Raw genomic sequence first — 12,895 nt, 5'->3', positions numbered from 1 at the left:
TCTTCAACCAGTCCAATTAAAATCTTGCATTTTGTAATACACACCAAAAATAAAAACTTAGAACAGCTACATAAACGAAAATCACAACAACAAAAATTTAAGGATTTAAACAATTATGTGAAAATGGAAAGAAAAGAAAAAGTTATTGTATGTAGTTTCCCATTTCATGACAACTTGTTCTTGTCAAGTACACTATAGTTGAATGTTTTCTTTAGAAGCTTCACCTATTGGTTTTCCTGAATACATTTTGTTAATTTAATTATCATTTTTTTTTTTATTTCTTAACAACTTGTTCTTGTCAAGTACATGATCATGACAAATACAGACAATCACATTCACATTTAATCGTCCTATATCCCATTCATTATTATTATTTTTATAATGGGAAACTATATAATTTCTGGTTCAGAATTATGAGAGTTTTGTTTTTCATGATAAGTAGGACTTTCTAATGTAACTATATATATGGAAAAGTAGGGTGTATCTTGAAATAAATAAATTCTAGTAGTACTACTAGCCTCCAATAGTCAAGAACAAACACTTTCTAGAGTTTATAATTCTTTGAAGGTTCTACTCAACCTCAATTTTGGTAAAATTTTAAACATTAGAAACATACTTATATAAATATATATTATAAACAAATGAGTAAATTGAACTACTCGATTTCAATAGTGTACAAAATCTTTTACTAATTAATATATAATTTTTTTCTATTTTGTTTTCCAGGGTAAGAGAAATCCGTACTCAAATGACGAGATGAATCTCTTGCGTGATCAGTGGATTGAATATGTCCGAGCACAGGCAGTGCAACAAAATTTATTACGATGATTAATTTTTGTTTTTGTTTATACTTTACACTATAACCAGTTACTTTCAAATAACTAATAATTAAAGTTAGAATAACTAATAAAGTTAGAGTACATAGTTTGTATATATTTCAGTTTCTGTTCATTTTAAATTTATGTTTATATTTTACCATAACTAATTAGTGACATTGTATAAATTAGTAAAGTTAATTAATATAAGAGAAAAATAGCAAAAAATTTTTATTTTTTTAATTTTTTTTTTATAACAAAATGACTGGCAAAAATCGTGGCTGAAAAATACAAAATTTATAATTAAACTGAAAACTTTACTATAGGCGACGATTTAAAACTGTAGCCTATATATATAAGTCATAGTTTTAAACCGTCGCTTATAGTGTTAACTATACGCGACAGTTTTAAACCCTGGCCCATACTATTTCCCCAATTGTTTTCAACTGTCTTCTATTCTATACCCAGCATTTGCGACGCTCGTATAGGCGACAGTTTTATGAGCTGTCGGCATTCTTCACTCGACGGTGTAAACCGACGGGAATTCGAAGTTTCTTAATAGTACAATTAATCACAAAACCTACTTCACTATGGATGAATATCTAACATATTCAAACTCCACTAAATAAAATTTTTTAAAGTTTAAGTGATTATATCTTTCCCCAATAAAAATAGCTACATTTGTATACTCTTCAATCAACACAAAGAACCCAATACTTATAAAATATTGAAAATATTAAATTAAAAGCTTCCATTTATAAACACGTTACATTAAAGTAAAAGTAGATAAAAGTTTAATTTTTATAACATTTATCAACTTATAAATAAATATGTATAAACTAAAAATACACAAATAAATATATGGATGCACTCTTATATAATGCATAATATTAATCATGAATGAGTGTAGTATTAATGCACCGCATATATGATACATTATAAGTTATTAATGCACCACATATTTAAGAGTTATTTGCGGCATAACCTCCTTAAGTGGTCAGGTTTTTGCAATTAACCCCCAATTCTAAAATTTTTGCTGTAAAACTCCCTAAACTCAAATTCTGTTAGCACTTAGTCCTTTCTGTTCATTTTTAGCTGTTAACTGTCATGGTGGAATGTCCACGTGTACACAGTGTGCACGTTGCACAATTTTATTGGTCCACTTAAATAAATATTTTAAAAAAATCAAAAAAAAAAATAATTATTTTAAAAATAAAAAATATTTTTCTTTAAAATTAAAAAATTAAAAATTAAAAAAAATAATTTTAAAAAAATAAAAATAAAAAAACCCTAATTTTCTAATTCACTCTTTTTCTTCCGCCCCTTCTTCTTCTTCTTCTTCTTCTCCATAATCAACTATTCCATGCTCCATTTCTTTATCAACCGAAGAGAAAACAAACAAAAACAACACATTTATACATCATTCCATGCGATTTTCTCAGAAGAGAAACAAAAACACAAAAGAAACAAAACAAAAAAAAGCAAAACTCACATGGAGAATTTCGAGCTGGTCCTCGAGGTTTTCAAGTGCAGTTTGAATGGCATTGAGGCTCTTGGCTTCTCGAATGGCGGAATCAGCATCGTGGTGGAGACGGAAGTCCTTGACGAAAACAAAACCTCCGTGACCGGGAAGGGCATCGTTGCCGGAGGCAGCAGAGGATTTCTTCTTGTCAGAGTTTCTGTGAGTTTGAATGGAGTTGAGGAAGTGAGTTCAAGAGATGGAGTGAATGGCGTCGGTAACCTCTCTCTCTTACCGGACCCCAACCAACCCCGACCGCTGCTCTACAACCGTCAAAGTTAAAGATTCTGTAACCATCGGAGCAGCTCCGTCGACTTCGGTTCCGAGCTCAACAAAGACTTTGGGTTCGGCTTCCATTGTTGGTGTTGAGTTTTTTTTTTTTTTTTTTTTCAAAATCTCAGAAAAGCTTTGATTTTTAGAACTTTTGTCTTTTTAGGTTTTTGATTTATGAGAAAAAGTTCTCTTCTTTAAGAGGCATAGCAAAAAAAAATATGACCTTTTTCCTTGCTTTGCTGAGTTTTTAGGTTTAGTTTCATTCTTTTGAGTTTTCACATTGGTGTAGGATTTTCTCGAGAAACAAACAAGAAGAAGAAGGAGGAGGAGGGGGCGACGGGTAGGGCTGAGAGAGAGAGAGAGAGAGAGAGAGAGAGAGAGAGAGAGAACGAGAAGAGAAAGAGGAATTGGGTTTTTGTTAATTTTTATTTTTTTAAATTTTTTTTTTTTAAATTTTAATTTTTTAATTTTTTAAAAAAAGAAAATTTTTTATTTTTTATTTTTAAAATAATTATTTTTTTTAATATTTATTTACGTGGACCAATAAAATTGTGCCACGTGTACACTGTGTACAGGTGGACATTCCACCATGGCACTTAACAGCTAAAAATGGACGGAAAGGGCTAAGTGCTAATAGGACATGAGTTTAAGGAGTTTTACAGCAAAAATTTTAGAATTAGGAGCTGCAAAAATCTGACCACTTAAGGAGGTTATGCCGCAAATAACTCCATATTTTGCACCAATAATGTGAGCTCTTGTGATGTTAGACACCTTACGGTATGGGTTAGCATTTCTCAACGTGTCCCATGTATAGCATATCTCTGTTAGTGACAGTGCTTGGCAACTTGGAATAGAAAAATAAGGAGAGAGATGGCAATCACGTGCCTTTGATATCTTTATAAGAAAGAAGGCAAGGACACCCTTTTCTTTACCAAGCAAACTTATTTTCCCTTCTTTGCATTATAATAATTGGAATCTTGAATTATTGATTAAGATATGGAAACAGCTGTGGAAGAAAGTCTTTACGGTAAACTAGAGACTGATGTAGAAATCAAAGCTTCAGCCTCTAAATTCCATGACATCTTCAAGCACAGACCACACCACATCTCAAACCACTCCACTGACAAAATCAAAGGTGTTGATATTCACGAAGGCGAATGGGGAACTGTTGGCTCTGTCATCTTCTGGAATTATGTTCATGGTAATTAATTAAGATATCTATATACCTCTATATAATATAGAATAATTTCATCTTTTATAATGACATGCATACGAAATTGGTAGACATATAATTGATGATTATTATTATATTATGTGTGTAGATGGGAAAGAATGTGTGGCTAAGGAAATAGTGGAGGCTATAGATGATGAAAAGAATTTAATAACTTTTAGAGTAATTGAAGGAGACCTTATGGAGCACTTCAAAAGCTTCAAACTGACTATTCAGGCCAACTGCAAAAGTGATAAGGGTGAAGAGGGCTGCACCGTGCACTGGACTTTAGAATATGAGAAGCACCATGGGGAAATCATAGACCCTCATACCTTGCTCCAGTTTGTGGCTGATGTCTCCAAAGATCTAGAATCTCATCTACTTGAGGACTAGTGGTATGGTCACCATATGTAAGTGTGTGTGTGTATGGTGATTTTTGCTCCTATATAAGCCTACTTATTGTACTAAATATTAAATAAATTGTGGGCGGGAGTGAACATATATATATACATATGTGTATTGTATGTATATGTGTATATGATTAAGGGGTCACTGTAATCCTCAGTTTCTGTCAAATTGGGTGTGCGGATTTTAAGTTTGGTGTTAATCTTGTAATATGTATGGGTAATGTGCAACGGTATTTTTTATATTATATTATGCGTACGTAGTTTCTTGGTTATTCTCATCGCTGAATACATCTCCGAGGTTTTTCAATGTTACTTATAGAAATAAATTACATTATATAACACAACACTAATTTTCCATAAAATGATCTGGTTCTAAAATGTTAGTATTTCATAAAACTAATAATCTCCAATAATATGGATTTGGATCCCAGACAAGTACTACTTGGCGAAGTTTGAGTCAAACACAATATATGAATTGTTTTTGTTTTTTTTTTTTAATCATATGAAAATTCTTTGGTGCTTTTGGCTAAACATTATCTCTTTAGAAACTAGATCATATCGCTATTATAATGAATATCCAATACTTGCTCGATAAATGAATATTTATTAAGAGTTAGTCCCACATTGCATGCTAATGTGTAGAAATAAATTGTGATATATAAGATCAAAGGGCTACTCCTCCCATTGCCAATTGGTTTTGCGATGGAAACTCATTCATCTTATCCTCAAATTCTAACATGTTCAGTCCTGTGGTCTCTTAAAGGTATACCCACACTTTCCAGACCCAAACGTGAGGAGGGTGTATTAAGAAAATGAAAACACACCTTCGACATTGTTATGGATGGCGTGCACCGTGTGGGTCGTGGATCCGGTCTTCGATTGCCTCGTCGATATGGTTGTGGGTTCGGTCGTCGATTGGGTCCACCGTGGGTCGAATGGGGTATTATTGGGAAAATGGTAATGTGGTTATATATGGCCAATTTTAATACATATGAATTTAAGGAAAAAATGTTAAAGTTTTATATATATTTAATCAAATTTCCCTCTAATGATTGATATATATGATTATTATCAATTTTAAAAATTAATATTATGACCATATAACTTGATGACATAGCAATTAATTTTTTTTTTCTTATTTTCTTTAAATTTTTCTACTCCTTCTTCATTCTTAAAATAAATGAAATTATTAAAGAAAAAATATTTTGTGTACAAAAGTGTTATCAAAAAAGAAAAACATACCAATATTCTCCAAGAAACTATTTTTTTTTTTTTAAAAAAAAAAAAACTTTTAATTTTTTTTTTTTTAAAAAAAAGTGTACAATCCCAATTTTATGACATTTGTTCGAATGAAGAATTTCAAAACTGTATTATTGAGAAAAAAAAAAACAATTTCACTCAAAAAGTATTTATATGATCTTACTCAATGTTACATTAAAATCACAGAACAAATCCTTACAAAAAAAATGTCATTGGACAGCATATAGCATATAATTGATGATGCCAATTTTAGAGCAATATAAAATGTCAACATGAATGAAAATCAAAATTTAAAATAACTATATATAACCTAATTATATATATTTTTTTTCAGGACCTATTAAATTTTTAATTTTTCCATAATTATAGTGAAAGATGATAATGACTACAATTTAATAAATAGTTATTATTGAGGTAAAGATAAAGTTGTAATAACAAAATATGTTAGTTTTAAAAAATAATTTCTAATTCTTTAATACTATTAGTTGGAAACTTAGAATTATTGTTTCCAAGTTTATAAAAACTAATATATATAATTTTAAAAAATATGTTTAGGTTACTTGAGTCATTAAATTATTGCGACATCATAATAATTTTTTTAGTACCTATCAACTCAACAGGTATTACTTATTGAAAAATATTTCATGTATATTTATATATATATGTTTATCTCAATATATATATCTATACTATATATTATATAAGAATTGATTATCACGTTGATTTTTTTAAGAAAGATTTCAACTAGCAAACATGAAGAGCAACGGGTACTCTAAAATAGTGGGGTGAGGATTTGTTCAAAGATAATATCCGCTATCAACAAATCCTGAATACAATAAGAACTCCCTATGACCAAATTAATAATGCTACTATTTTCTATTTGCTATTAACATATTGTTTATGTTTTCCCAATTTCTGTCTTTTCTGTTTTTTTAAAGATTCTTTTAGGTTATTATTAATATATGTATTATATATATTTAATTATAGATTCATACAACATTAATATAAGTGTATGTATGTTTACATTTATGTTTCATTGACTTATTTTATACGAAGATTTAACATAATAATTAAATAAATAAATAAAAACAAATGTCACTTTCTTAATTACTATTACAAAAGAAAAAGTATTGATACATGGGATTTTTTTTTTCTTATTTCAACCTAATTATATGATATGATAAACAATGTTGATTGGTAATTTTGAAATAAATATGAAATTCTTGTATAAAGTTAGTATTCCTAGCAAATACAAATTCATGATATATTTATAATATATTTTTTTCTTAAATACTCATTAGTTAATCAATAAAACTTACATGCAATTTTATAATTAATGTGATGTACTGTAAAGTTAAAGTTGTTAGCAAATATTTTTTTTTTCACTAAAATATTTATAATATTTGTTAAAAAGTACTTATTAATTACTCAACAAAAGTACTTGTAATTTTGTGAAATTCTTAATTGGCATTTGGTAAAGATCCCAAAATTAATTATGTATGGTAGTTTAGTTGATATTTTTTTTTAATGAATAGTTCAGATCTTCTTATGTGGCAAAGATTTCAGACAAAAGATAGCATTTGTAATCTTATTTTAGTGTGAAAAAGTTTTCTAAAATCATATTGTATTATATTTATTAAATAAATATAGAGTTTCTTCTTTTCAAATCATGAAATTTTTATGTTTAAAGAAAGTATTTACAGTTATTTTGTTTTAAAAAAGATAGTTTTCTAGTCGTATCAGTTAATGGATTGGATTGGATTTGAGCTATTGTGCGGATTTCCTTTTTTTGGATCCAATCCAATCCGCACAATAGCTCAAATCCAATCCAATCTAATCCGCAAAAGTGCAAATTGGATCGGTTACTTTGGATTGATTACTTTTTAATATTAAATTATTTAATATTTATGAAAAAAAATATTTTTTTTTTCACATAACTAGTAGCAAAATAAAACAAATTATAGTTATTTTATGTCTCCAACAACACATTAAATAAATAAAATAACAAATAACAAATTCAAAAGAAGAAAAAAAATTGTATATATAAAAAAAATATTTAATTTTATAGAAAAAAAATATATAAGAATAGAATATACATTTTATCTATTAAGTTTTGCAATATAATTGTATTATATGTATTAGACTTTTAAATTACTATTTTCTTTACATTAAAATGTTATTTGTATATATAATTTTTTTAATTTTGTTATAAATATGTGTGGATTAGATTGGATTGGTTACTTTTACATGTCAATCAATATCCAATCCGCACAAATGCGAATTTTGAATTTTCCAATCCAATCCGCACAAGTGCGGATTGAATATTGGATTGGATCGTGCGGATTGGATTGAATCGGCTATTTTATGAACACTCCTATATCCTCAACTATTCGTATAAAATTAGTGTGGGTCAAGTGTGTGAGTGCTCAACTATTCGTATAAAACTTGGGTCAAGTGTGTGGTTTGCATTCACTTTGCGATTTTGATTGAAGTTTTTTCCATTGGGTTTTTGAGTAGCAGTTTAGTCGCATATATGCATGGATTGAAATGATATAACGGGAAGAAGAATGTTTTCTGAATCTTGAGGTGTAATTGGTTGAACGTGTCTCATTAACTGACTAAGTAATCAGTTTTAATTAAATACGTTTTTCAATTAAATTTAAAAATAAAAAAAAAAGAATATTTTATTTAAATTTTTTTTATAATAATATGAAAGTATCACACTAGGTATCGTTTGGGAAGAGCCAAAGTTACACCTTATATATCCTTATAAATAAGTATTTATATCGCATGTAAAACTCTTTTCACCTCACACATTAAAACACTTCCTATTATATTAAAATATTCATGAAAGTTGCAACATATAATTTGAGTAAATCTGATAATATTATTATAAATAGCGAAATTCGAGTCATAATCTAATAAAGTGCCACATACGTGTTAATATTAAGAGATACATTAAAGACTCTTCCAAAAGAAACATTAAAGGCTATCCACTAAATATCTGGTATATATGTTAGGAAAATATAATATAATAAATAATTTTGACAATTTCACATGTTACTGTTTTTTTTTTTTAAAAAACGATGAAAGCATCATAATAAACTTTATTGGGTGGAGAAATGAGTAAAATATTTAAATTAAATATCATATATAATAATACATTATCAAAGTATCGGTATCAAATCTCTATATAAAGATTTAAATTGATGATTTGGTGACGGTGTAGAAATTTTAGTTTAATAACTTTTATGGACCATACCATATCAGTGGTTAGGTTGCTGAAAAACAAAGGTGTAGTTGGCTGTCTGTAGATATTATATTATTTGATTCTGGGCGGGATCAATATATGCTAAAAATTAATTAATAGCAAATAGCAGCACCCCATGATTCCAAGCTATCATTATTGCAGATGAAAGTAAACGTAAGAAGAAAAAATGAGCATAGATGATATAGAAAATATTCATTATAAGATTTGTACATAAAATATACAAATGTTAATCATGTGCATTATAATTTAAAGTACTGTTTGAGTGTTTGGTTGATGTATATCAGTACCGTGAGTGTGGCGGACTCTGAATTTAAGTTGAGGAGAGCGACATTTTTTTTTTATAAGTGAGGGAGACGTATTTTTTTTTTTTTTCTACATTGTATAACATGTTAAAAATTGATGTAAATTTATATTTTAGTATTAAATAAAAAAAATAACAATAAAAATATTGGGTTCAATAATTAAAACATTAAATATAAGTATTATTGGTAGATGTTCAAAAAACAAAATACAAATACTAAATAAATATGTTTTTATTGGGATTAGAACTCATGAAGCATGAAATGACTTTACCATTATGCAAAAACTTATTTTATATTCATAGATATAACTTTTATTTATAAATATATGTTGTAATTAACTAAAATGCATACATTATTTTTTATTCCCGATTTATTTTTTTAGGGGGGCGACGCCTTTATGTGGGTGAATAATTAGTAATTTTGCTCTCTGAACTTTTTTCACGATAATGATTTAAAGTATACAACTTGTTAAGAATCTCTTGCACTTTTATATTTACAGAAATTTAGATTTTTTTGTTAGATTTCGTCCCATTATTCTATTTAAATACTGACATGTCTTTGTAAATTAGTAATTTTGTCCCTTAAATTTTGACAACTATTAAATCGTACCTCCTTAAAATAAAATGAAAAAGATTCAACATTTTCTTAGTAAGTTTTAAAAAATTAATTTGGATTTTAAGAAAAAATTATTTTTAATAAATAAGAAAATTAAAAAAAAATTATTATTTTGAATAAATAAGAAAATTAAAAAAAATAGAACTAAATAAGTAATTTTAAAAAATTTATTTACTTTTTATTAAGAAATTCATTTAGATATTAAGAAAATAATAAAAATTCAATTTTTGTAAAAAAAAAATTAATTTTATGGGAACAAACTTGAGTCTATTTTGTTTTTCTCATAAAATATAAATTTGATTAAGTAAACATAATATTTTTTAGTTTTATTTTTATTTTTTTTCAAAATAATTTTATATTTTTATTAAATTTTTAATTATTTTTCTTTATTTATTAAGATATGAGTTTATAAATATAAATAACTTTGATTTTTTTTTTCAAAAAATCTTAATTTATTTAAATTATTTATTAGATACTCAATAATTTTGGTTTGATTTTTATAAGATACGTATTTATAATGAAAATAAAATTTGAAAATATTTTTTAAGAAAAAATTTATGTTTTTTAAAGAAAAATTTATATTTATAATTTTTTTCAAAAATATTAAAATATTATAATTTTTAAAATTAATTTATTTTCTAATAAATGAGGGAAATGTTTGTATTGGTCAATGTTTAGAGGGTAAAAATACTAATTTTTTATGATACAAAAAAAAAATAGAACCTAATAGAAGGGTTATTATTATGTAACTATTATATTTTAAGAAGACTTTTTAATAAGCCGTTTATTTTAAGAAACAAAATTAAATAGCGCCAAAAATTCGAAAAGTAAAAATATTAATTATGCTTAATTTTATGATGCCCACAATAATATATTGCATTCATTTCTATTACTTGAGCAATTAATAAGATTAATTAATAAAAAAGAGAACCGCACCTGCCAGTAATCCTCACATGCGAGATATTGAGAAACTTTAGTTTTTTTTTTTTTTTTGAAAAAGAAGATCAAAGACAAAAGCTAGAGCAGGGCTAAGATCTTCAAGGAGAGGAACTAAAATGGTTCCAAATTATCTCTTTGTCCGTTCCGAGGGCTGATCTGGCAAGATCGTGAGCTGTGGTGTTGGTAGACCTGTGAATGTGGTGGACAACAGCACCTGGAAAATACGACAAAGAGGAAACGATGAGGGCTACTAGACCCGAGAGGGCTGAGCGATCTGGAGAGAACTTCTGGATACGGTGCACCAAGTTCTGGCAGTCGGAGGCGATAACAGCAATTGGAAATCGAACTGCTTGACACCAAAGGAGCGCTCGGTGCAGGGCTTCGTCCTCAGCAAAAATAGGGGGAGAGCTGAATGTGAAGTAGCCGTGAGAGTTGCAATGACTGTCCCCTTAGAATCAGTTACTACCGCTCCGTATCCATGCTTGTTAGTTGATTGAGAAAGAGCTGCATCCACAAAAAGTTGATACGTTGCATCTGGAACATGTAAATTCGGGGAAGGACGATGGGAGGTGTGACATGATATGGATATCCGATTCTGCGCATCCCTGTATTCTTGCAAATAATAACTGACAGAATTCTCCACACGAAAATCAGTGATATGATTAGGATGGAAAATGGCCCTGTTTCTGTTGTTCCAAATGGCCCAAATTAAACCCGAAAAAGAGGAAAATTGATCTTTATCAAAACTTTCGAAACCTCTCAGCATAAATTCTTTAATATCACAATTTCTATTTTTAAGATAAAACTGATAAAATGAAGAGTGCTTCCAAATTTTACCTGCCCTGGAACATTCGATAAGGGAGTGAGTGTTGGAATCATGATGAGAGAGACAAAGGGAACAAAAAGGGGAGGGAGTGGACCTACGGTGGAAAAGGTTAAGATTGGAGGGAAGAATGTGGTGGAAAGCTTTCCAAAGGAAATGTTTGATTTTGGGAGGGATATTAGAAGACCAGACAGTGGTCCACCAACGCCTGTAGGTAGCAGGATTAGAAGGACCAGGTGAGGAAAGGTTGGAATTAGCCAAATGGTAGGCAGAATTTACTGTGAAACAACCCGAATGGTGATGATTCCAGATGAGAGTATCATTGTTATGAGGGTCTATGGGAACAACAAGAATGGCATTACACATCTCCTCATCAAAATAACACCGGAGTTTTGAAAGGTCCCAATGTCGATCTTCAGTGAGGAAATAGGAGACATTTTGGGAGGGAGGGGACAGGCCAGGCTTTAATAAAGCTTTACCATGGGAAGGAAGCCAATTGGATTCAGAAATGTTGACAAGGGTACCATCCCCAATTTTCCAGATAAGGCCCTTGATCAGAAGATCCCGGCCCCAAAGAATGCTTCGCCAGCAGAATGAAGGAGAGTGGCCAGTGGATGCGTGCAAGAAATCATTTCGCTTGAAATATTTAGCCTTAAGGATTTGGCCAACAAGGGAGTCAGGGGTGGTGAGGATACGCCAAGCCTGCTTAGCCAGCATGGCTTGGTTATGATGAACAATGTTACGGAAACCCAAACCTCCATAAAATTTGGAAGTGCAGAGATTGTCCCATTTTTTCCAATGAATCTTATGGCTTTGGCCAAGGGACCCCCACCAGAATTTAGACATTAACTTGGTGTAATGTTTACAAAGAGAGACAGGGAGTCGAAAGCAGGACATAGCATACGAGGGAATAGCTTGAATGACTGCTTTTAAAAGAATTTCTTTTCCGGCTCTAGAAAAGAGATTTTGGTTCCAAACAGAAAGCTTTGAGCTGGCTTTTTGAAGAAGGAATACGAAGGAAGAGGTTTTTGACCTAGAGAAACATTGAGGGACACCCAAGTATTTATCAATGAAAGGCTTGTCGTCCAGGTGAAGAGTAGTCCTGAAGGTGCGACAGTCAGAGGAAATGGTATTAGGAGAGAAAAGGATGGAGGATTTGTGGAAATTGACAGATTGACCAGTAGCGAGGTTATAAAGGGTAAGTATATCCTTGATTTCCATGGACGAGGAGGGAGTAACCTTTGTGAAAAGAAGACTATCGTCAGCAAAAAGAAGGTGAGAAATGGTGGGGGCAGAGCGAGAAATGGAAATCCCGTGGAAAGAGTTAGAGTGGGTTTTAGCGTTGATGATCCCAGAGAGGCCTTCAGCAACGAGGAGGAAAAGATAGGGCAAGAGAGGGTCACCCTGACGAATGCCGCGAGTGGGGAGAATTTGGTGAGAGAGACAATTATTAATGCGGAG

General features: G+C 29.9%; 1 protein-coding gene across 1 annotated transcript; it reads left to right on the top strand.

Annotated features, from left to right (window-relative positions):
- Positions 1-3,451: 3,451 nt before the first annotated feature.
- On the top strand, positions 3,452-4,469 carry LOC115701418 (MLP-like protein 43). The gene is made up of 2 exons (XM_030629207.2): positions 3,452-3,808; positions 3,930-4,469. Exons 1-2 carry the CDS (start codon positions 3,604-3,606, stop codon positions 4,208-4,210), a joined length of 486 nt encoding a protein of 161 aa, XP_030485067.1. The 5' UTR covers positions 3,452-3,603; the 3' UTR covers positions 4,211-4,469.
- The last annotated feature ends 8,426 nt before the right edge of the window (positions 4,470-12,895 follow it).

Source organism: Cannabis sativa, chromosome 8, assembly GCF_029168945.1.
Source record: "Cannabis sativa cultivar Pink pepper isolate KNU-18-1 chromosome 8, ASM2916894v1, whole genome shotgun sequence".
Taxonomy (NCBI): domain Eukaryota; kingdom Viridiplantae; phylum Streptophyta; class Magnoliopsida; order Rosales; family Cannabaceae; genus Cannabis; species Cannabis sativa.
This window is presented reverse-complemented; position numbering and strand designations above follow the sequence as displayed.